Source organism: Rhopilema esculentum, chromosome 3 (genome assembly GCF_057945365.1).
Source record: "Rhopilema esculentum isolate cy_ngs chromosome 3, ASM5794536v1, whole genome shotgun sequence".
Taxonomy (NCBI): domain Eukaryota; kingdom Metazoa; phylum Cnidaria; class Scyphozoa; order Rhizostomeae; family Rhizostomatidae; genus Rhopilema; species Rhopilema esculentum.
Window position 1 is genome coordinate 9,002,583 of NC_142817.1, and position 24,403 is coordinate 9,026,985.

Below are 24,403 nucleotides of genomic sequence, written 5' to 3' on the forward strand. Positions count from 1 at the left end.
GAACATTTTTGAAGTACTTCTTTTCTTTCGAGTAATTTCGAGCAAAGAGCTTCTGAGACAAAAGCTTACACTTACTTTTTTGCCAAAATAATCTGCAAGAAATATTTTACAAAATAAGAGAAATTCTTTGACAGTAAAATAGAAATTTATTTGTAAGTAACCTAATTCCCACTTCAGATAATTTTCTATTGTTTCTAAGGCAATGTTTTTCGTGCAAAAATATATTTTTTCCCAAGCCTATGCACTTACCTTTTTGCCAAAATAGACTGCAAGAAAATTTTTATGAAATAAGAAAAATTCTAGGATAGGAAAATTAAAAATACATTTGTAAGTAACCTAATTTCCATTTCAGATAATTTTCTCCTGTTCCTGTTTCGGGCAAAAATTCGAATTTTCTCAAGCCTATACACTTACTTTTTTGCCAAAATAATCTGCAAGAAAAGTTTTACAAAATAAGAGAAATTCTTTGACAGTAAAATAGAAATATATTTGGAAGTATCCTTATTCCCTTTCAGCGAATTTTCAAGTGTTTCTGATTCAAAGATTTTTGGACGTAAAATCTATTTTTTAAGTCTATACACTTACTTTCTTGCCAAATTCAGCCTAGAAAGAAAACATTAGAATTTAAAAAAAATATTGTAAATCAAAATAAAAACATGTTTCTAAATATTCAAGCCCTTGTTTCAAGGAGTTATGAATAGTTTCTTGACCAAAATTATTAGGAAGACAAATCAATTTTTTCTTTAAAAATTACTATAAATCTAGCAAATTGCTTTTATCTTTTGCTTACATTAGCTATTATTGTTATTTATACGTTTATAATATCTTCATGTTTATAAACAATAGCTAAACAAAACCAAATAAAGTTATTACAAATGAAGACATCGAATCATTTTAGCCTCGTTTCAAACTTTCTCAACTAATAACAATTTATAGCACGGCTATAGAGCTGGGTCCAAGACGACCGTCCAAAAAAGCCCCAAACAATTCAGGAAATTTGGAACAAAGGAATGAAAATTATCCTTAACTTTTCTTTTCGACACATGAAATAGCTTTGAAGACTTCAAGATGAGTTTTTTGAGGCAAACGATTAACGTAATGTATTTTCATATTTCATTGTTAGTGTTAGCGTTTGTATTTTCTGTGGTCACTCTTGTTTTGGTATGTATTCCCTGTTATATCATACTACAGACCTGCTGGTCACATGCATTTTATTAACAGTCATATAATCCAAAAATAGTCAACAAGAAAAACGATCACTTAGCGTCTATGCATTTTCAATATAATGATTTCAAAAAGACAATTCAGTAAATTTCAGTTATTAATTCGAAAATAATGTTTATGTAAAATATTGCTTATATTATAGCTTATATTAGCAGTAAGGGATCGCTGACATTCCATTAAGAATATTCTACAAAATTCATGATCATAAAGAATTGAAATTGTAGAGAGCATAGCAGATATTCGATACTTCTTTTGCCACAACCATGTGTGTCAATTTAATTGGTTTATTTTTCATCAACTCAGTTTAAATCAATATATCTCTGTGTATCGACGTTTCATGGGAGACATAAGCATTTTATAGCTCGTACGCAGAAGTCATTTTCATTAATCTAAAATACAACTCCAACAAACGATGCTTTTACAGACTGACAAAATATCTGCGAACCTAAAATCCTCTGCAATTTCTGTACAAATCCATTAAAGATTTCAAACTATTAACCTAGATTAAAGAGCAAGCCTCGTCAATGGAATCCTTTCTTTTCTTCTTCTACCTTTTGACTTGCTGCCCTGCGTTTCGATAATATGATCGGCACTGCGGCTCCAACAACAATAGCTAGTGATAGCAGCGGTCTGTAGGCGAACCATCCAACAGCGATAGTTAGTAGGGCTAAGGACGTTGCCAGTGTGAAGGAGAGCAAAAGAGTAGCCAAGCCAACCAGATCACGAATGATTGGGATGAATGAAACTAAAGGAAAAGGGTTCCGTTGATTTTAAAGTAGAGAATTTTAAAAAGTGGCAAGATTTTGGGAACCTTTTCCTGCTTTTCAAATGCTTGGTTTTAGTATGGATTCTTTACTTACCTTAACCAAAATAGACTAGATATAAAATGTTAATTTTTCATTCAATTGGCTAAATTATGCATAAAAATGTTACACCTTGTTCTAGCACAAAAATCAGTATAAACTCATACGATTTCTCGATTCAGACACCCTGGCTAGAGCAGCTGGGTTTCTTCCATACTTTTTTGACACTTTTTAGGCTGCACATTCAATTTCTCAGCCTAAAATCCCTAAAATCTAAATTTAATTTCAATTACTTTCAAAATCGATGTAAATTCATACCAATCTGGCGAACAATATCTGTGATCATTTGCATTCCAATGAACATCAGAAGCCAGCCTATGCCTCGCACCAGCCAAGTTATAAAAGTGTTTGTGCGATGCTCGTTTTCAAAGATTTCCTGCAATATATGCATAACATCATAAATAAAAGCAAATGTAACATCAAACACGAAGCACAAAAGTGCACCAAAAAACTGCTTTGCGGCATACTACCTTTAATAAACATTCGCCGACGTTTATTCGGTTAAAAATATAATTAAAAAGTTGTCTGTTTTCCTAACAATTGCTCCTTTAATCAACAGAACAACATCCATTGAGTCATCAAAACGCTTGAAGACAAGTTCGCAAAAGCGTAACAGAAACAACTGGGAAAGGCAATAAGACATATTCACGAGGGATTTCTTTTGTTATTGACCTGCATTCGGTTAATTACGATCTATACTTCAGCAAGTTAAACATGAGAAATCAACCTTTCCCAAGCACCAATCAAGTTAAAAAAAAGCTTTACCTGGCCAAAACTCCTGCAGAGGGCCAGAATAAAGAAAGGTGACCAGGGAACAGCTTGAGACTGAGGCCTGTATAGGGTGATTATATCTATATAAAGTCAACTTAACATGGCTCGCTTCAAGTGCGGCGAATGGGGGCCTTGCCCCACCAACTTTTTCCGAGAAAAGATTTTATCATCACCTTAAAATTGTTTTCTAATTATATACAGTATCAGTCACTCAAAATTTATTCGGAAAAAATTATTACAGGTCTTTGCAGTCACCACTGTTTTGCGAACAAACATATCATAAGGTCATTCAATGCCACACAGCTTGCCTCTGTTCCTCGTCTATTCTTCCATGAAGCGTCAAAAAGACGTTTTGATAGTAAACACCAATTACTTCTCTAACTAACAGGAATGTACTTTGGACATGATGAATGAGCTCGATTGAGTGTAAAATAATGCTAAATCTTGCCCCACAACAAAATAATTTTAGACGCTGTTAACGCTAGCAGGATTCTGTTTCGTTTCAATCTAATTTTGATGGCTAATAAAATTGATGATACAGGAAAACCAATGTTAAAAACACAAATTAGACTGATCCATACCTGAGCAGTAAAGTCACCATCATACAAAATCTCTAGCCTGTCACCTGCTTTGGTTTGGTAGTGAGATAGAAACTCTCCGTTTTGTCTTGCAATTATGCTGACCTGAAAAAACAAAAGAATAAATCACTTTGTTGTTCGACTCGACAATCTGGATATCTGAAAACAGTCTCTCTGTTACAAGATATATCTCATTCAATCTGAATAAAAAAATTTTGATCATTTTAAAAGCATCTTAAGATAAAATCTTTCTTTGTCATTTATGATAACACCTTACTACTTGCCTAAAAAAGAAAACTTGTTATGAAGATCAAAACAAAATGCTAATATGCATTACCCTATCAATGCCTCCGTGCCTGCTCTCTCCACTGATTCCAGCAAACTGGAACATCACTCGGATATCCCCAACCTATATGGAAAGTGGGTTTCATGAAATAATAACTTTGAAAACCCCTCAACCCATAAAGCAAACAATATAGATTACTACCAAATATATTCCTAGAGTGAAGAAAATCGGAGTTGGCTCTGAGCACACTTTTCCAATATAGCAAACAAGATGTACCCCATAAAACTTACAGTGTCTGTGAAAAAACTTTATTGTATATATTAGACGTTTATTGTATATATTTGACTATCAGAAACCAACAGAAACCATTGAAGACCAAATTTCAAAAGGAAAAGCAAATAAAACTAAACCTTAATTTGACACAATTACAGAGTGTTAGGTAAGCAAAAGCTGAACAAATGGCAAGCAGTAGCAAAGAAAAAGATCCTGCCAGTGCTGCTAAGCAGGACCAAGAATTTTTTGCTGGCTTCACCACTGAGACAACATCAACTAATGATAAGGGTAATGCCTGGAAATGTAAACAGCTTCCTGTAAACAGCTTTGGACAATTAAAGAACCAACCTGTGCCCTAAAAGGATCAAGAGAGTGATAAAAATATTCCCCTTGAATCTTCACGTCACTCTTTCCTTCTGGAACCACCTTTGGGATGTAGTTCTTGAAACTTCCAACTTTAGTTGCCAGACCCTTTGATATCCTATATCGCCCAACGTAAACTGGATCTGCCTCTTTGCTGAATGCCTTCACAAGCATCGAATTTGGGTTCTGATGGCCTGATGGCATATCAAAACGGCCGCTATTTATTACATCTGATCTCCATTCCTTAGCTAAAAGACAATGGAAAGAGATAAAGTTTCATCTTGAATAGCAAGCACAATTTCGAATTACCTATCTCCAAATCATTATAAATTCCATTCATATATCTATGTTTTGAGGGGCAACACATAAAGGGTGTAGCGCTGCAGATCCACCCTAATAGCTATTTTAGGTTGAAAATTGATTGTGAAAATATTGTAAGAACCTTTTTAAACATTCCTTTCATCTGCAGGCAGCGTGATTGCAGTGCACTGTTCTTTTATCAAGAAGTGTGATTTGTCCGGCTAGGGGGGTCAGGGAGTCAATAGCGAACGATTGCGCAAAGAGCAAAAGGACACAGCTTAGTGCCAGTAAGAGAATGTGTGAAATTCATTGTTCTTTATGGGTACAAAAATTTTTTTAGTTTTTGCCAAAGTATGTTTCGTCATACTTTGACGTCATACATTACAGTCAGAAGACGCCATAGAAATAGAGCTCTCTGATTGGCTAGTCAACTAAATGTAAACAGTCCAAAGTTCCTATTGTTACAAAATCTGCCCTTGCTATCTTGAATATAAAGAAGATCAAATAGCATTGGTTTTATAAAAGCATTGCAAGTTTTTTTTGTGACATATATTATGACTTCAAGCAACATGCAGGTTACAGAATCAATAAATTGTCTTACTCTGATCTTCACAGTATCAAAGCCTAGTACCTTATAAGCAAGTCACAAACACATAATCAACTTCATCTTTCCACCAAAAAAACATAAAATTATCCATTTTCGCAAACACCGGATTAAATTAATAAGGCTTTAGAGAAAATTTACTCAACAGGCCATTAATACAAATACTTCTGGCAATTTATTGGTTCATGTGACTTTGTGTGGTCACTCTATGATAACAACTGACAACATATAGAAAAAAGAGACATGAAAATTTCTATAACTTTGCCCAAACAACATCAAAGTGGTATTTTTCTCCCTTATATGTCTTACCATATTCTTAAGACTTTCAGTATGAAAAATTGACAATACTCACAATACGAATATGTTGTCTCCACTCTTGTCCTGTCACCTTCATTGTATTCTCTATAATAAAAGGTTGCAATCTTATTGATATAAAGATGTAATACTATCAACTAGTTTAAAGAGCATATAAAAAATGAACAAAGGCATGAACTTGGTCAGCACTCATGGTGCAGTGAGTATTTTACGATACTTGTCACAGTTGTCCCAGTATTGTCACATTTGTAATGACCGGTAACTGAAAACTGTTCAGACCCATAACTTTTGTAATACATGAAGTACCTCAAATATTATTACATTAATGAAGGCCTTGTGAGGGGAGGCACTCATGCTCGATTGAGCAATTCCACAAGCAGCTAACTATTCTTACTCACCCAATTATTACAGTGAATTTATGTTTCGGTAATTTCAGTTTCGAAAATAGGGTCCATAAATCATTATGTCTTGTCATATTTTCACTACCATTACTTTTCTTTACTCTATAAACTAAGTTGCAGATGTTCATGGAATTCTTATTGCTTTTGTTTGCCACATGGTGGCAGCGTCTCTTTCACAGTAATCACCCATTCCTTGTTTACCTTGTATTACATTTGAGTGGCATTCTTTGGTTGAGTGTGGACATGCAAAGTTTTTTGTCTTGTTGTCAATTGCGTTTGCAATGTGAAACAGACCATGATGATAAAGAACGAAACAAAGCATTTTTTATTGACTGAAGAACTCTGAACATTTATGTGACTCTTTTAGACAACATTAAAATTTTTAAAGGCACAATCCTATTGTTCAAAGCATTTGACAAATATTAATGTTTTAACAGACAATACATGTAACACTACAACCAAACAACCCTCATTTTTTCAACTACCACTTAACACTTATTGAACTAGTAGGCTATTGAATTTAGCCATACATTTTTCCTAGGAGCTAAGGTGCTCAGTTTTTCAAGGGCCTGCTTTTATACTCATCACAATGCCTGGCACAAAGTAAATAAATTCTGGGGTGAACTTATCCTTCAGTATAATTTAGGGAATGATGGCTTCTAAAATAAATAGTCAAAAATTCACCAAGTAATGACAGACACCATAGAGCAGTGGGGGTTGGGGGAGCTTTAGCAGAAAAATGAACAATATTAAGAAGTGAACCACCAGTAAGCCTTTTTTAATTCGGTTTTCCCAACTTTTCTCATTGTCTGCAGTGCCTGAATAATCGACCCTTTTGTAAATACAATTCATGCTGAGGCTTTGCATGGGGAGCAAATATCTCACAATCATATTAACTTGACGCCATGATCTTTTCAACAAAGGTTAGAAAGACACAAACCCAAATTATCAAAGACTTTTAGAAGGCAAATGACAGTACCTCTTGGATTCATGCTCCACCCACTGGTACATTTCAACTTTCCTGTGCAGTTTCACAGCATAAATTGATACCCCATAATCATTGTCAGAAAGAGGCTGCAAAAATTGAATATAACAATATTAAGGACCAGAAGTTATATTATATACTACATTTGATAAATTTTCAGGTAACATGCAGGTTATAAATTTTCTCTTTGAAAACACTTTTCAACACCATTTGGAGATAAGCTTTAAATGATTGACTGACAGGAAACTAATCCTTATCAATGTAGTATTACAACTTTGCATGCAATCCTGTGCTTGACTGCTCATTGAATCAAACAATGAAAAATAAATGTTGTTTTAGGTTGTAATAAAGATACAACTCTTTCAAAAATGAGGCTGTTCGGTCACAGAACCAAACATACCATGTCTGTTTTGAGCAAACCAGTTAAATGCACCAGTTTGTTGTTATTTGATTCAAAAACAGCATCAGCTGACTGCAAGGAAATAACTGCCCCAAGTCCTTCATCCAGAGACTTAGCAGTCTGCACAGCTCTGCCCTGGGTAAGAAAAAAGACAAATGATAAAATTTAACAAGCAGTGTAGGCAAAATGCATCAATATTACTAAGACGCAATTTGCATCTTTCGCAATTAAATCAAAATCTTAAGGCCATACAGTGATTAGAATGTGTTTTTGTGAATGACTGTTTGGCATTGTAGTCACCATTTTCGTCTTCCCCTCCCACTCAAGATTTAATGTTCTAGGCCACTTACCTAGTTTTTCTGTTTGAACGTCTACGGTTAACTGATTCTTGTTAAGAATAAAAAACCCTTTGACAAGTGAAAGGTAATGGAATGTGCTTGCAGCTACCATTTTGGATATAAAACAGTTCTTGAGTTTGTGAAAGGATAGGATGGACTGAGCAACAACAAATTGCAAGATATTTCATCAAACCAAATTTTAAAAAAGCTAAGGGAAAAAAGCTTTTGAACATCACCTAATAATTTCATCAATTATATAAATTAAGCCTGTTTATCAAATAAAGACTAAAATTTTCAGACATGAAAACCAGTTCTATAACCACAACATACAATTTTGAAGTGGCATTCAAATGAAAAAGATTGCAAAGGAACTTCTTAACTTCCTATAGCTGGTAATGTCATTAATTGGAAAATTGTGAATAGGTCAATGCTTGGATTCACATATGACATTAAGCAAGATGAAAAATCATATTGGCTTGAATAAGGAAATAACTTTATGGCAAATAGAATAAACAATTCATAAATGAAACCCTTACCTCATTCCAAAAAAGTAATGGAAATCCAGACAGGAGGATGAAGATTCCAACAAATGCACCACAAAAACTACTGCCAACTCTCTCAAAATATCCTGCATTTCTTCGGTAGGAAACTTTTGTGTGACTGTCAAATCTTGACCCAGCAGTGTATCCACCAGCAGAATTATGCATTCCTGGCGCTTCAGGGTTCTTAAACAAATAAAAAATTATCAGGTCAGATTGCAAAGTATGGCAAATACACACCTGAGTAACTTCTCTAAAAATCCCTGCACATCTGATAAAGGATGTAGCACCGTGAGATCTGGGTGTGACAAGAGTCTGTCCCATTCCAATGAAGAATTAGGACTCCTCAAGATTGACATAACAAAAGAATATTTCTTTGATAACAAAAGAAATGTCAATGGCATACATTTTTTTACTTTGCTCATTTTCTATTCTTATCTTAAATCATTATGCTATAGTAGAGTTGGCTTGGCTTTTATACTTAATCAATTTAGCAATGTTTAGTTGTGTGGTTAAGTCACATGTTCTGTTAAGTCCTGTTGTGTTGGTGAACGCCTTTCGTGGCAATGTGTTTACTGTCAATATGTAGTGTGACATTTGTAATTTGTTAATTAGTTTTTGTTTATCTGATAAGTGTATTGATCACATGTTAAGTTAATCCTACTCCTTTAATAACAGTGATAACATCAACGAAGGAGTAGCTTTTGCATGCTACTTATTCAGGGCCTAGGCCCATTGACTTAGCCCATCAGTCTACTTTATTGATAGAGTTCACATTCAAAAGAAGACCCCGCAATTGTTACACTACTGTGCATGAGAAAATTGAACACCTTTACCAAAGTGCACATTTTCACACTTGAAATTTTGCTCTTGTGCACCCAAGTATCTTGTTGGAAACTGCCATTGCAGTTAGACTGTCAGGATGATTTAATTAAATCATAACTGATTATTGTGCAATTAAAAAGAAATTGGTGGCAACATCTATACACAGTGACAGCATGACAGCACTTGGCCATCTTACTCCTAAATACTACTTGACCTCTCACAATGCAAGATAAAATGGTTTCAAGGCTATGAAGTTTTTGTCCTAATGACACACAGATACACTTCCCAATAAGCAAAATCAATGCCATGTTTTACTGTAATCTTTTAATGAAATGTACTTATCTTCATTTCTAGCTGTCCGTGGAAGACTTTTACAAGTTGTGGGATTTTCAAATCAAAAGGTAACTCAACCGGATCAACATAATAATCCACTTTTGGAGCACCAATTAGATAGAATTTACCTAACTTGCATTTGGACAAGCATTCACGGAGAATTGCAATCAGAGGCTAGCTTCCTTATCTAAAAGCTACTGACATTAAGATATCATCAAATGGCATGAATTTGAAAAGAAGGAAAAATAAAAACAAGCGAACGGTGGAGCTAGACAACACTGAAACTGTGCGGATTCAAAATGGAAGTCATACTTACGTGCGCACGATACATTTTCAATGAGAATTTCTCTCTCCAGCAGACCTTTTCACGAGTACTTCAACAATTTAAATGATTAATAGACTTGGTGGACAACCTGCTTATCGCCAATGATCATTTCATCAGTGCTCTCTTGTTGTTACGTGCCTTCACCTCGTTGTTGCTTTTCGAAGAAAACAGGACCTCGATCTGCACCAATCTCGTATCCACGCAATATTTGATGATTGCGTCATAATTATGAAAGCAAAAACCGGGATGGGACAGGGAGAGGGTTAGTACAATCATGTCGTCACCACTGGGGTTAGAAAATCAAAAACCCTCTGATCAATAAAAGCCTAAATCCTATCTCATTCTATCATCAGTAAAACTTTAACTTAAACTGTGAACTTTAACTTGAGTAAGCAAATAAACCGAGACTGTGTCGAAATTCACGGAGAGGTCACAAGGCAATGCATAAACAAAGCTTGATCGCTTGGATGGGTTGACCGTTAGTAGCACCGAAACCTCTTAGCATTCCGGGGAATAACGTGTGACTTGTCATTCTTTGTTAAATTTGTTTCTTTCTAGCATCTAAAGATAGTTCACAGGACACTGAGAAGGTATGCTTATCGAGCAATGGAATTGTAGAGAGCTAGTAACTTTCTTCACTCTTGGACAAAGTTTGGTTATTCAGGGACTCCAACCCCACTCCTTGAATCATTAGTGCACAACCCTAAACATTGAGACATCCTTGCACCAAATGACTCTTGATTGCAACACAAATTTGGATGGTTTACCAAAGTTTGCTTGAAACAAATGAATATGAATGTTAATATTTGTTCTAGGTTATCATACAAAATGTTAACAAATAAGGGTAAGAAGGTTCTCAGAATTATTGACCATTTTCAATCGGAAGACTGAGCATAGTTAATAGAGACTGTAGGTGTCGTTCTCTCATCATTTGGAGCAATTATTTTTTGGGCTGTTGGTTCGCCAATCACAAAGACGGACATAAATAAATCCCTAACCGTTGGGGGGGAGGGGTGTTGAGAAGAAGAAACAATGGTCTCTTCCTGCATGCAAAAGTTGCAAGCCATTCGGCCATTAGCAATGACAAGAAGAAAATAAATAGTGAGTAATACTAATAAAAACCTGAAAATACAATGACATGGTTGGGTGGGTAGGGCTGCAAAAGCTTCCAACTTTGAGTTGTAGTGCATCGTGTGAGGAAGAAGCTATACCATTATTAAGTCTTTATAATCAAGGCCAATGCACACTTGCACGCTTGTTGCTTTGGTCTTTAAAAAGACACAATGTAATGGTTACTCAAGCACAGCTATGAGCATAAAACTCTACAATTGTGCAATCTGTGCCCTAAAAAGCCCAAGGGAGGCAGAGAAAAAGGCGTACCCCGTTACATTTTATCAAGCTTTTACCTTTGCAGGAGCCTCTGCGCAGAACCGGCAAGAGTGTTTTTGTTACAATAATGTCCAACCAAATAGATAAGGTATTATTGATATTTGGATGATTTGTTTTTCTATGTGCGTTTAAAGTTTCTGACATCATCTACAGAACATAGTATTTCAAGTGAGCACAATGAAGTCTGAGCAATAAAGACTAAATTTTTGGGGAATAGAGACTGCTCAGTCCTCAGTGTGGGTTTTGTTCTGCAGAGTTTTTGCAATGAAACTAGATTATGGTTGAAAAACTTCTTATTTAGCGCTGCACAGTAACCAGGTTATAAACGTGAACGTGCGTTCTTAGCTAGGGAGGGGATGAGATTATATGGTTTTGGCCTTAGCTAACGAGAAGTCGCATTTTCAAATGTTGGAAGATAGCCGGTGGTCTATGATTGCGAGTCAAATCAAACATGACCTTCTATTACAATCACACCATAAGTGTTTGACGCAAGAGCAAAGGGTGCAGTGTCAGAGAGCGAGGGCTTTTTCAATTTCGAATTCTTAGTCCATATATTACACTATTAATCTAACCGTGGCAAGTACAACTGATACCACATTTGGGATCCCTTTCTATTCAGCAAAAGAGTTCTTAAGTGATGACGTCACAAAACTATAATTCTTGAATTCTTCAATTTGGATCCCAAAACCTGAAAGAACATCATGAATTACCTCTAAATATGCAAAATCAGTTAAAGATGTTACCAATTGGCTGAGATATGGCTAGTTGAACAAAGGCTCTTTTTCAATCGATCCTCTGCAATTTTGTCTCTGTTCATAAATTTATGAATAGAGCCAAATCAACAATCGTCAGCAAACTTTGAATCTTTCATTGACCATATCTTACCCGATGTATTTAACTGATTTTGCGCATAAAGAACTATTTCGTGGCATTCTTTTAGGTTATGTGATCAAAATTCAAATTTCTAAGAATGGATTTTTATGACGTCAGAATTAAAAGCTCTATAAAAGTACAATAAGCAACGGATTTGAGCAAATTCTGATTACAAAATCTCTGAAATTTGCAATATGCAACTGTAAACATTGCTGCAATCTTTGCATTGACTGAGACAAATCGAGCCTTTGCACAATAAACAATTGCATCGGCATAATTAGATGATGAGAGCAAAACAAATAAGACTTGAAAAAACTGACAGATAATTAGATGAGATTTTCTCTCTTTGTCGTCTCCTAATGAACACACATTCAGAACATTGAATCAAAAATTAGAGTTTTAATACAAAAATTGCGAATGTTTATTTAAACTAATTTAAGATCTGTGATAAAAGACCATTAAGCAAACTAATTCCTACAGCGAACAACTTCGCTCGCTGATTCCCTTTTCAAGAGCGATTTGACATCTGGTTTAAATGCAGTCTCTTTTGTAATTTGGCTTATGATTCAGATCATCGGCTTAATTGAAGCGAAAGTTACAAAGGGCTTTTTGAGGCCTCCCGTGTCCAGTTACAATGAAGCTAGTTTTATTGGAACGAGGTCGCTATCGTCTTTAATTAAGAAAGGGCGAGATCATCAACATAAAAATACGGGTACATCGCGCTGTGAAGACTGTGGAAGAGATTTCAGCTCTCGGAAAGATCAATTCCATTATTTACAAAATGAAAGAAGAAGGAAGAACCAGGCATTTTGTAACTGAAGACTCAAATATGGAAGAAATCAATTCATTGACGATACATGGAGTGCCTAAAATCTTCACAACAAAGTCATACTTCTCAAGAGTGCTATGGGCCTTACTATGCACATCAACAGTGGTATTTCTTATATACTTCATGTTGGACGCAATACGAAAGCATCTGAATTTTGAGATTTATATAAAAGAGGAAAGAATTCCAAAGCATGAGATGAGCTTACCAGCTATTACGATTTGCAACACCAACTTTTATTCTGGTGATGATGATGATTATGCTGTTAATCAAGTTCTGCCAAAAAACTGCTCGTACACTGATGCAAAGTATTTTAAAACCAACACTAGCAGAGAGAATTTTCTGGATATCTGCCGCTGGTTCTATGGTGGAATTATGGGCGAGTTCAACTTCAATGGAATAGAATTCCCTCAAAATGCTTCATTACTGCCACATGTCTGGCCATGCGTAACATTAAACCAAAACAGTTCTCTTGCCCAGAAAGGAGAGAAGCAAAGGTCTGGGCTAAAACTTATTATGGTGTTTGACGAAAGGAGACGAAGCAAAAATCCTTTTTATTTGGATCCAATGTACGAAGATGAGAGAGACGGATTGTTTGTGGCAGTTCATGACCCAAGAGAAGTCATTCCCTCTTTTTCTGGAATTTCCTTACCTCCTGGTTATCATACAATTGTAAAACTTCGAAAGAAGGTCATCCAAAGGAAAGAAGCTCCGTATCCTTCAAAATGCCTTCATTCCGGTCCAAATAAAACTTTCAATCTTTTCCCTGGTAAAGATCGTAGAGATAAATGCCTATATTCGTGCTTTGGCTTGAGACTTTATCAAAAGTGCAATGGCACAGAAGTAACAATGCGTCAATTTATGAACAAAAAAGAATTCCCGAATATCCTAAATATGTCTGATGGGAAAACGATTAAATGCGTGATGGAGGTTGCTGAAAGTGTCGACGCTGTGAATTGCAAATGCGGTATTTTTTGTGACGAAGAGGTCTACGAGACTCAAACAAGTCGGGTTCCATGGCCGCAACAATGGAAAGCAGAGGAACTTACGCGCATTTTCCCAAGTTTAACAAGTTCAACAATAAGGCAAACGTTCATTAAGCTGACTATTTACTACGAAGAAATCAGCGAGTTTAGGTACACAGAGGAAGAAAAGTACAGCATAATGAATGTTTGGACTGATTTTGGAGGACAAATGGGCTTGTTCATTGGCGCATCTTTGATCTCTTTTGTAGAGATTCTGTTGTTGCTGCTCGGTTGTCTTCAAAAATGTTGGAAGAAGAAAATTAATGTAGCTTAATCTTAATGACTGTCTTCTAGTCGTAAAAGGACCAAGCCAAGATTTGCTATTCTTTCCCTTGATAAGCACTATAAAAGAAGAGAGTATCTCAAACTGTTTAGGTCCTGCGTCCTCCAGTAATAGAGGGCCAATCAGCGTAATGCCATTGAATCGGTATCATAGCTGTGGGTGCTTGCAGTCTGTAAAAGTAACCAAAAATATCAGACTATAACAAAGGCTTTTTTTCTTCATCTATAAGAGATTCCTCTGAAAGTATCGAAAACCTATGGCACGACTTGTGATTTTTAGCGAGATTCTTCAGCTTTCTAATCTGTTTGCTATCACAGATCATGCTGACTGATTTTTATTTCTGATGTGTTTACTATGATAGAGCTACTATGACAACTGATACCCTTTTGACGCCATGGCAGTCTGTGTCTATTTTACGCTACGATATCAGCATCTTGTGTCAAATGATATGAAATACCATATAATGCTTTTATTGATCTTAATTGCTGAAAGTGTCTTTTTGAGTTTTACGTTCTACCGTTTGAACATTTGAAAGAGTAACCACTTCTATGTTAGATAGTGATATATGAATACAATACCGTTCTTAGCGCTCTTATCATAGAGGAGCTGTTATGATGCCATAAGAACAAAAGTTTCAATTGCAATGTAAAACAGCCCTCAAAAAGTTGGAAACATAATTCAGTATGACCTGTGTTTTGTGTCTTTTTACATGATTGTTTTTACGTAATTTTCACCCTCAGTTTCTCCAGGTGTTCTTGATAGCAAGAAAACGACTTTGAAGAACAATTTACTGGTTTAATAACCAACTTTTCAGGCCACTTACAGTCACCTGCCTCCACAATTCTCTTCAATTTTTTAGAATTGGTGCTACTGCCATCCAAATGATACTTGCAATATCGCTTAGATAACCTTTTTTCTCTGTTTAAATCTTCTGCGTCCTCTTTCCATTGAAAGTTGTATTCATTAAGTGGTCTTCTTAGACCATTTTCTGGCTACCATTCGGGCAGCATAGCCTGTCCACTCCATGTTAAATTTTTTCTACAACATCAATATCTTTGATGTATGATCTTAAACTTTCATTTTTCTTTCCTACTGAACTAGGCGTCTGATGTAAAGCATTGCCATGTGATTGCTTTTGTACGTCTTGCCGGTCTATGCCTCTATTTCTGTTAGTGTTCATGCTCCAGCACCATATTTCATTGCTGGCACACGTCTCTGTATAAATATTTAAAGCAAAAGCTTTTCAAACTGAAGGGTATTGACTTTTCACCATATTGCCGTTTTTCGCATCTTGTTGTCATTCTGCTGTTATTTATCTCTTGGAGATTTCTCAATGTGCTTCGATTTTGGATATCATCAGCTGACCTACGTTGCATATTCATTGATTTCGTCTATGACCCCATTCTCTATTTATGACTCATGTTCCTTGAGATTTCCTTTCCATCACTATTGCATCTTTAACATTCTTGATTCTATTTATACTTCATATTCATTCCATTTTTCGAAGGAGTCATGAGGCGTTTTTGGGCACTTGAGGAACAGGGCAGATGCAATTACAAAATACCAATGGGAGATTTAATGCAAAAGCAGGTGAACAAATCGTCAGGAAAGAAAAAGAAAAAACAGACGACTTGTCAAACCTTCTGAGAGTTACAGCTTGATAATTACAAAGACCATGATTGAAAAGAGGAAAGTCGCAAGTAGACACGGAGAAGCCCCAATACCACGGCAAAAATAAAATAAAATGCTAAAAAACAAATATCAAATGTTTCTCAATGCTAGAGTAGTGAACAATTAGGAGTAAGAAGTGCTCATCGATTGGATAGAAAAATTAGATACAAGAACAAAGATAGGAAATAACTTTAGAAGAAACACGACATAGGTCAATTTGAAGTTATTTTGATATTGCAAAAATGCTATATTCTTACTCCTTTATTGATTTCACCATCGCCATAACATACCGTTGCGTCATCCACTGCTTTGTATACCGCAGAACATTTCTTCTACCAATTTTATCAACTCCACTCATCTAAGTCGTGCTGACTCTCTCGCCCCCAAGCCTAGATCTTTCCTAATCACATTGCATCATCATTGCATCTTCATTGCATCATCATTGCATCATCATTGTATCATCATTACATCATTATTGCATCATCATAACTTATCCTTGTTCGGCACAAAAAATCTTAGAAACATCACATGTATAAAAGTGTATTAATTTGTAAGTTTAATTTGTCAGTTAAAATCAAGACACGAAATATGCATATAGTCTCTTTACTGGTTCCGTATTTTGTGCACGTTAAGTAGGACTTAATCACGGTAGACGAAAGATTGATCAATTATTGACTACGTTGATCAATGTTCCAACGGCGCTAGAAATTTAAAAAAAAATTCCTTGAGAAGAAATAACGTCGGGACAAATGCCTTTTAATCAACAGGAAATGGCACTTGTATTGACTTGTACGGATAGGGAAAAAATGGGGCGGACGTGGATGGAGATTTGTTTTCAACTGCAAATCAACAACTGCTGTTTATTGTTCAGCAACAGAATTACAATTACTATCAGATTTGTGGAAATTATAGCTGAAATCCCCTCAATTTTACAATTTTATACAAATAGCGTTGCTGCATTTATGTATTGACTGAGACAAATAGAATGTTTCAGCAATAAACTATTGCATTGCTTTTATTAACTCATGGTAACAAAGCAAATATTGCTTAAAAAATGCTGATTAGGTAATTAGATGGGTTTTTCTCTCTTTGCCTCGCGCTGTCTCCTAATGAAACTTGAGTAAATAATTAGAATTTTAATAGAAAAGGCGGCAATGTTTATTTCAACTAAAAAAATAAGTTCTGTGAAAAATGACCTTAAAGCAAAATATTTCATACCGCGAACAAATTCGCTAAATTGCTTTCAAGAGTGATTTAACATCTGGTTTAAATACATTATTTTTTGTAATTTGGCTTACAATTCAGAACATCGCCTTTATTGAAACGAAAGTTTCAAAGACCCTTTTGTGACCTTCTGTGACTTGTTACAATGAATCTAGTTTAATTGAATGGAGGTAAGCGAGAGAATGTCTCAACGAGTTGTTCGACATGAAAATACGGGCTCATCGAGCTGTTAAGACTGTACAAGAAACTTTAGCTCTCGGAAAGATCAATTCCATTATTTACAAAATGAAAGAAGAAGGAAGAACCAGCCATTTTGTAACTGAAGAATCAAAAATGGAAGAAATCAATTCATTGACGATACATGGAGTGCCTAAAATCTTCACAACAAAGTCATATTTCTCAAGAGTGCTATGGGCATTACTATGCACTTCAACAGTGGTATTTCTTATATACTTCATGTCGGACGCAATACGAAAGCATCTGAATTTTGAGATTTATATAAAAGAGAAAAGAATTCCAAAGCATGAAATGAGCTTACCAGCTATTACAATTTGCAACACCAACTTTTATTCTGGTGATGATGATGATTATGCTGTCAATCAAGTTCTGCCAAAAAACTGCTCGTACACTGATGCAGAGTATTTTGAAACGGAAACTAATAGAAAGTATTTTCTGGATATCTGCCACTGGTTTCATGGTGGAATTATGGGCGAATTCAGTCCCAAAAATATATCATTCCCACAATATATCATTCGACAAAAATATATCAAAAAATATAGTCATTTCTGCCAAATTTCTGGCCATGCGTAACCCTGAACAAGAACAAAACGATGGTGCAGAAACGAGAAAGCCTGAACTCAGGGCTCAAACTTCTGCTGGTTTATGGCGAAAGGCCAAATATTACAGTTCCTTGGTATGGGAATGAAATTTTTCTAGATGAGAGACAAGGATTGTTTGTTACAGCTCATGACCAGAGAGAGGTCATTCCGGCCTTTTCCGGGATCTTCCTTCCACCAGGGTATCATACCATTGTAAAACTTCGAAAGAAGGTGATCCGCAGGAAAGAAAGTCCGTACCCTTCCAATTGCATTAAATCTGGTCAAAGAACTGGTTTCAATGTCTTTCCTGGCAAGGCTCGTAGAGATAACTGTTTATTTTCCTGTTTAGCATTACGAGGCTATCAGATCTGTCATGGTGTTGATGAAAGATTCCGTCCATTTATGAACAAGAAAGAGTACCCGAATACCTTGAATTTTACCGATAAGAAAATGTTTGATTGCCTGATGGAGGTTGTTCAAAGTGTCGACGCCGTGAATTGTAAATGTAATGTCTATTGTGACGAAGAGGTCTACGAGACTCAAACAAGTCGGGTTCCATGGCCGCAACAATGGAAAGCAGAGGAACTTACGCGCATTTTCCCAAATTTCACAAGTTCAACAATAAGGCAAACGTTCATTAAGCTGACTATTTACTATGAAGAAATCAGCGAGTTTAGGTACACAGAGGAAGAGAAGTACAGCATAATGAATGTTTGGACTGATTTTGGAGGACAAATGGGCTTGTTCATTGGCGCATCTTTGATCTCTTTTGTTGAGATTTTGTTGTTGCTGCTCGGTTGTCTTAAAAAATGTTGGAAGAAGAAAATTAATGTAGTTTAATCTTAATGACTGTCTTCTAGTCGTAAAAGGACCAAGCCAAGATTTGCTATTCTTTCCCTTGATAAGCACTATAAAAGAAGAGAGTATCTCAAACTGTTTAGGTCCTGCGTCCTCCAGTAATGTGTAATAGGAATTCATGTTATTATCATACCTAATTATTATGCTAACCTCGCTTTCGTTTGTATATAAAACTTAACCTGAACTCGAGTCGCTCGCTTTTTGTCTTCACTCTCAATTCGTTGACTATTCGGAGTGACAAGGGTTTTAGAGGAAGTCTAACCCCTGTTACAAATGGAATAGAGGGCCAATCAGCGTAATGCCATTGAATCGGTATCGCAGCTGTGGGTGATTCCAGTCTGTAAAAGTAACCAAAAATATCGGAACATAACAAAGGCTTTCTTTATATCGAAAAAACTATGGCACGACTTGTGATTTTTAGCGAGATTCTTCAGCTTTCTAATCTATTTGCTATCACAGATCATGCTGACTGATTTTTATTTCTGATCTGTTTACTATGATAAAGCTACTATGACAACTGATACCCTTTTGAGGTCATGGCAATCTGTGTCTATTTTACGCTACGATTTTCAGCATCTTGTGTCCAATGATATGAATAACCCTACAATGCCATTGTTGATCTTAATTGCTGAAAGTGTTTTTTTGAGTTTTACGTTCTACCGTTTAAACATTTGATAGAGGAGCCACTTCTATAATAGCAAGTAATTTGTGTATAAAATACGGTTCTTAGTGCTCTTATCGTGGATTAATTTTCTTATTCGGGAAAAAAACACCAATACAAATAAAGGGCAAAAAGCCTCCTCAGAAAAACATGCCATAGACAGCAGAAGGTCAGTCATGAGGCTATGTTCCCACATCATCGAGAGCGAGTTGGGATGGGACGTTGGTGCATCAGCGCAAATCGCTCAACCTACCATAAATCTTTAACAGAAAGGGGTTACTAAGGGAATTTACACAATAACTCCCAAATTTGATTGATAATTGGGAGGAAAAGAAAAAGTGAAGGTTTTAGAGATTTGAACAATGCCGTAAAAATTCAAATAACAAAGCTATACCGAAAAGGCATTTCCCAATAAGACAAAATGAGGGAGGAATGGCTGGAAAATAAACCACATACTTGTATTGAGGTTTCACCAACAAAGAAAGCTCTCCATGCTCAAACCTTAAATACCTCTAGATTAACCAAGGCAATAAAAATTCCACGAACCACACATTTTACCCTAAAATTACAAAACAGATCTTCAGTAGGCCGAAAGACTCCTTGCATTGCCCATAAAGTAGTAGATTGAATACAAAACAAACCTGAGTAGTCGTGATACAAAACTCATACTATTCTTATTCATCTGTTAACTTCTTTTTGCTGTTATAATATCCGATGCAATTTGCTGCCCCAGGTAAGCTTTTTGTTCCGTCTATGATCTCATTTTCAATTTTACTCTAGTTCATTGAGATATCTTCTCATGACTTTTGCATGTATCTGATTTTCTTGAAATTTCACATTATAACCATCTTTCGAAGGTTTTTATGAAAAATTTAAACCGTTTTAGAACAAGCCAGATTCTGTTTCAATGGGAGATCTTGATGCAATCGTAGGTCAACAAAAAAAAACGAAAAATGTTTTCACAAAATATCAATGGAGTATTTTGATGCAAAAATAAGCAAGTAGAATCAGAATCAAGGGTTGAGTGTGGGAAGCTATTGGTTAGGAAAAAGAATAGATGTGAAGACAATAGGATTTTAAAGACAAAGAAACGAATAAGAAACATAACTCATCAACTTTTCTAAGAGTTTTATCTGAATGATTTTCGCGAAGGTTATGCTTGTGAAAAAAAGGGCACAAGTGACCTGCAAAGAAGAAATTATTCGACATGCTGGAATTGTTGAAAACGTAGCAATAGGAAGCTACGATTGTCTAGATAAAAGCTGAATAGGCTAATACAAAAATAAAAAGAACAAAGAAGTTTAGAAGGAGCAAAGCATATGGAAGTTTTGAGGATCTCTTGGAGAAGAAACAAGAGTGCTAATTTTCCTTATTAGGGCCTAATGGGCCTAGCTACATGCTCATCAGCCTTTCCATAACATCATCAACTAAAACAAAATCAGCCGAAGAAATGTTTTGAGATTTTAGAAGATAAAGATTATGTTTACAGTTCTTATAAGGGGACGATGACTGCAATACACAAATGTGCAAACTAATTCAAGAAATAACAAGCAGGAAAGTTTCAAGATAATCAGTATTTAAACGGGCCGATGGAGCTGGAGCAACCGTTAGAGAAAGAAAAGTTGAACGACGTGCAGAGTTCTGTCTAGTACGTTTCTCTCAGATTGGACAGAAGCCATATGCCTCATGCCATTGAAATAGGAGCATTTGTAACCATCAAATCAAAAAAGTGACATTGAAATATCTCTTAAACAAATGAAAATAGAATGGCACTAGTTTGAGACGAAAAGAGTCTTCTATATATGCAGAATCAGTTGCATATGTTACAAATATACTGAACAATGGCCACATGAGCACAGGCCCGTTTCCCATCAAGCCACCGTATTTATGTTTCGGTTCGTAACTTTATCTCTAATTTCACCTATTTATCAACATATATATCTGAATCTCCTTGTTTAAATGTATTCCATGGTGTTCTTTTAGGAAATGTGTTCAAAATTCAAATACTTAGATATAGGCCCCGTTCACATTGCTCCAGATTTAAATGAAAACGGATAAAAAAGTATCCGTTTGTGCCTTGCGTTCACACTGCTCCACCTTGAAAACGGAGACTTTTGAAAACGCACTTTTAAAACGGAGACTTTTGAAAACAGAAAAGGATAAAAAGGATAAAAAGGAAAACGCAAAAACGCAGTGTGAACACCGAAAACGGATACTTTTGAAAACGCTAACATCAACAACAACACAGCAAGATTCTAAGACCGCGGCAATTTGAACAACTCATCTTAACATGGCTGATTCACTCGAAACTAGTACACTACTCGGAGGAATATTAGTGGCAGTGAGTTGTTTAAAAAGTTTTTTAGCAGTCGCGAGTGCTGTAAACCAGTTCGTGGCGTTTTCCTTTTTATCCAGAGCGGAGCAATGTGAACGCGTCATCGTTTTCATACCGTTTTCAAATGTATCCGGAGCAGTGGGAACAGGGAAAACGGATCGATATGAAAACGGATAAAAACGAATACGGAGCAATGTGAACATAGCCATAGATTTTTGATGACGTAACCCTTTGAAACACTATTATGAAACTTAAATGGGATGAAAGAGACTGGTATGGACAGAGTGGGAAGAATGGGATGGACGTGGATGGAAGAGGATGGTGTTTGGACTGTGACAGAAAGGATGGCCAGTGACAGTTTGGGACGGTCGACGCTAGCACGAGGAAAAAGTTTCAATGGGACACTTTCACTGCATATCTAAAGTTGCAGATTATTTTTCAAGCAACAGAATTAGGATTATCATCAGATTTGTGGAAATCATAATTGAAATACCCCTCAATTTTAAATTATTTGTAGAAAAAGATGCTGCAGTTTTATGCATTGACTGAGATCATTCGGACCCTTTAACGTTGAAAATCTGCATTGGTATAATTAACTCGTGATAACAAGACAAATAATGCCTCAAAAATTGCTGATTAGATAATTAGACGGACTTTCTTCTCGTGGTCCCGCACATTCACAAAGTGAAATCACATTCAGAGCTTTAGGTCAATAAAAAGCGTTTAAAAAACATAAATCAGCAATGCTTATCCAAACTAAATTAAGATCTGCGATAAATCACCTGTTAGCAAAATATTAATTGGCATCAGGTTTCATCACGATCTTTCTTATTGTAATTGATTGGCATCGAGTTGCTTGGCATCTGGTTTCAATACGATCTTTCTAATTATAATTTGACTTACGATGAACATCGGTTTAATTGAAGTGAAAGTTACAAAGCACATTTGATGGCCCGCCGTGACCAGTTGAAGCAGTTTAATTGGAGTAAGGCTAGTTTTATTGGAACGAGGTCACTATCGTCTTTAATTAAGAAAGGACTAGATCATCAACATAAAAATACGGGTACATCGCGCTGTGAAGACTGTGCAAGAAATTTTAGCTCTCTGAAAGATCAATTCCATTATTTACAAAATGAAAGAAGAAGGAAGAACCGGGCATTTTGTAACTGAAGAATCAAAAATGGAAGAAGTCAATTCATTGACGATACATGGAGTGCCTAAAATCTTCACAACAAAGTCATACTTCTCAAGAGTGCTGTGGGCCTTATTATGCACTTCAACAGTGGTATTTCTTATATACTTCATGTCGGACGCAATACGAAAGCATCTGAATTTTGAGATTTATATAAAAGAGGAAAGAATTCCAAAGCATGAGATGAGCTTACCAGCTATTACAATTTGCAACACCAACTTTTATTCTGGTGATGATGATGATTATGCTGTTAATCAAGTTCTGCCAAAAAACTGCTCGTACACTGATGCAGAGTATTTTGAAACGGAAACTAATAGAAAGTATTTTCTGGATATCTGCCACTGGTTCCATGGTGGAATTATGGGCGAATTCAGTCCCAAAAATATATCATTCCCACAAAATGCGTCATTTCTGCCAAATTTCTGGCCATGCGTAACCCTGAACAAGAACAAAACGATGGTGCAGAAACGAGAAAGCCTGAACTCTGGGCTCAAACTTCTGCTGATATATGGCAAAAGGCCAAATAAGACAGTTCCTTGGTATGGGAATGAAATTTTTGTAGATGAGAGACAAGGATTGTTTGTTACAGCTCATGACCAGAGAGAGGTCATTCCGGCCTTTTCCGGAATTTCCCTTCCACCAGGGTATCATACCATTGTAAAACTTCGAAAGAAGGTGATCCGCAGGAAAGAAAGTCCGTACCCTTCCAATTGCATTAAATCTGGTCAAAAAACTGGTTTCAATGTCTTTTCTGGCAAGGCTCGTAGAGATATCTGTTTATATTCCTGTTTAGCCATACGACAGTATAATATATGTCATGCCATTGATGCAAGATGGCGTCCATTTATGAACAAGAATGAGTACCCGAATACTTTGAATGTTACCGATAAGAAGACGATTGATTGCATGTTTGAGGTTCTTCAAAGTGTCGACGCCGTGAATTGTAAATGTAATGTCTATTGTGACGAAGTGGTCTACGAGACTCAAACAAGTCGGGTTCCATGGCCGCAACAATGGAAAGCAGAGGAACTTACGCGCATTTTCCCAAACTCCACAAGTTCAACAATAAGGCAAACGTTCATTAAGCTAACTATTTACTACGAAGAAATCAGCGAGTTTAGGTACACAGAGGAAGAGAAGTATAGCATAATGAATGTTTGGACTGACTTTGGAGGACAAATGGGCTTGTTCATTGGCGCATCTTTGATCTCTTTTGTAGAGATTCTGTTGTTGCTACTCGGTTTTCTTCAACAATCTTTGAAGAAGAAAAAGAACATAATTTCTTCGCCATCTTTGGGCAGCGAAGCAAGGAATGGAAAAAGTTGATAAAACAGGGCAGCATCATATTCGCTTTGGCTTAGGCCCGCAGTTGATATTAGTTGTTTAGTTTATTGAGATATACTTCATAACTGATTTTTTACAATTTTCAAAAAGCAAGAGGACTCGCTAATCGAAGAAACAGAAGAATGCTTACCTATGCAAATATTATTGTTATATCTCCTTAGATGTCGATGAAAGAATAACT

The 24,403-nt window shown here is 36.0% G+C and overlaps 3 protein-coding genes across 3 annotated transcripts; 2 read left to right on the forward strand and 1 right to left on the reverse strand.

Moving 5' to 3' along the window:
* Positions 1-1,260: 1,260 nt before the first annotated feature.
* LOC135692608 (transmembrane protein 43) lies at positions 1,261-9,883 on the reverse strand. Its single transcript, XM_065210800.2, has 10 exons — positions 9,715-9,883; positions 8,238-8,426; positions 7,364-7,498; positions 6,958-7,052; positions 5,615-5,664; positions 4,344-4,606; positions 3,774-3,845; positions 3,440-3,541; positions 2,346-2,463; positions 1,261-1,969 (listed from the first exon to the last, which is right to left on the reverse strand). The coding sequence occupies exons 1-10, from the start codon at positions 9,727-9,729 to the stop codon at positions 1,746-1,748; spliced, it is 1,263 nt and encodes a 420-aa protein (XP_065066872.2). The 5' UTR covers positions 9,730-9,883; the 3' UTR covers positions 1,261-1,745.
* A 2,513-nt stretch (positions 9,884-12,396) lies between these two features.
* Positions 12,397-16,054, forward strand: LOC135692605 (acid-sensing ion channel 4-A-like). Its single transcript, XM_065210798.2, has one exon. It carries the CDS (start codon positions 12,767-12,769, stop codon positions 14,108-14,110), a length of 1,344 nt encoding a protein of 447 aa, XP_065066870.2. The 5' UTR covers positions 12,397-12,766; the 3' UTR covers positions 14,111-16,054.
* A 6,764-nt stretch (positions 16,055-22,818) lies between these two features.
* Positions 22,819-24,204, forward strand: LOC135692918 (acid-sensing ion channel 4-A-like). The gene has a single exon (XM_065211260.2). The coding sequence runs from the start codon at positions 22,819-22,821 to the stop codon at positions 24,202-24,204; it is 1,386 nt and encodes a 461-aa protein (XP_065067332.2).
* The last annotated feature ends 199 nt before the right edge of the window (positions 24,205-24,403 follow it).

Bases quoted from the DNA above. Each gene is read 5' to 3' on its own strand.
- LOC135692608 (XM_065210800.2), bottom strand. The intron at 5,665-6,957 runs GTACTGTCATTT...CTTTTATTATAG, and splicing joins GTGGAGCATGAATCCAAGAG to AGAATACAATGAAGGTGACA. The intron at 4,607-5,614 runs GTGAGTATTGTC...ATTGTCTTTTAG, and splicing joins GGAGACAACATATTCGTATT to CTAAGGAATGGAGATCAGAT.
- LOC135692605 (XM_065210798.2), top strand. From the start codon at position 12,767: ATGAAAGAAGAAGGAAGAACCAGGCATTTTGTAACTGAAGACTCAAAT.
- LOC135692918 (XM_065211260.2), top strand. From the start codon at position 22,819: ATGAAAGAAGAAGGAAGAACCGGGCATTTTGTAACTGAAGAATCAAAA.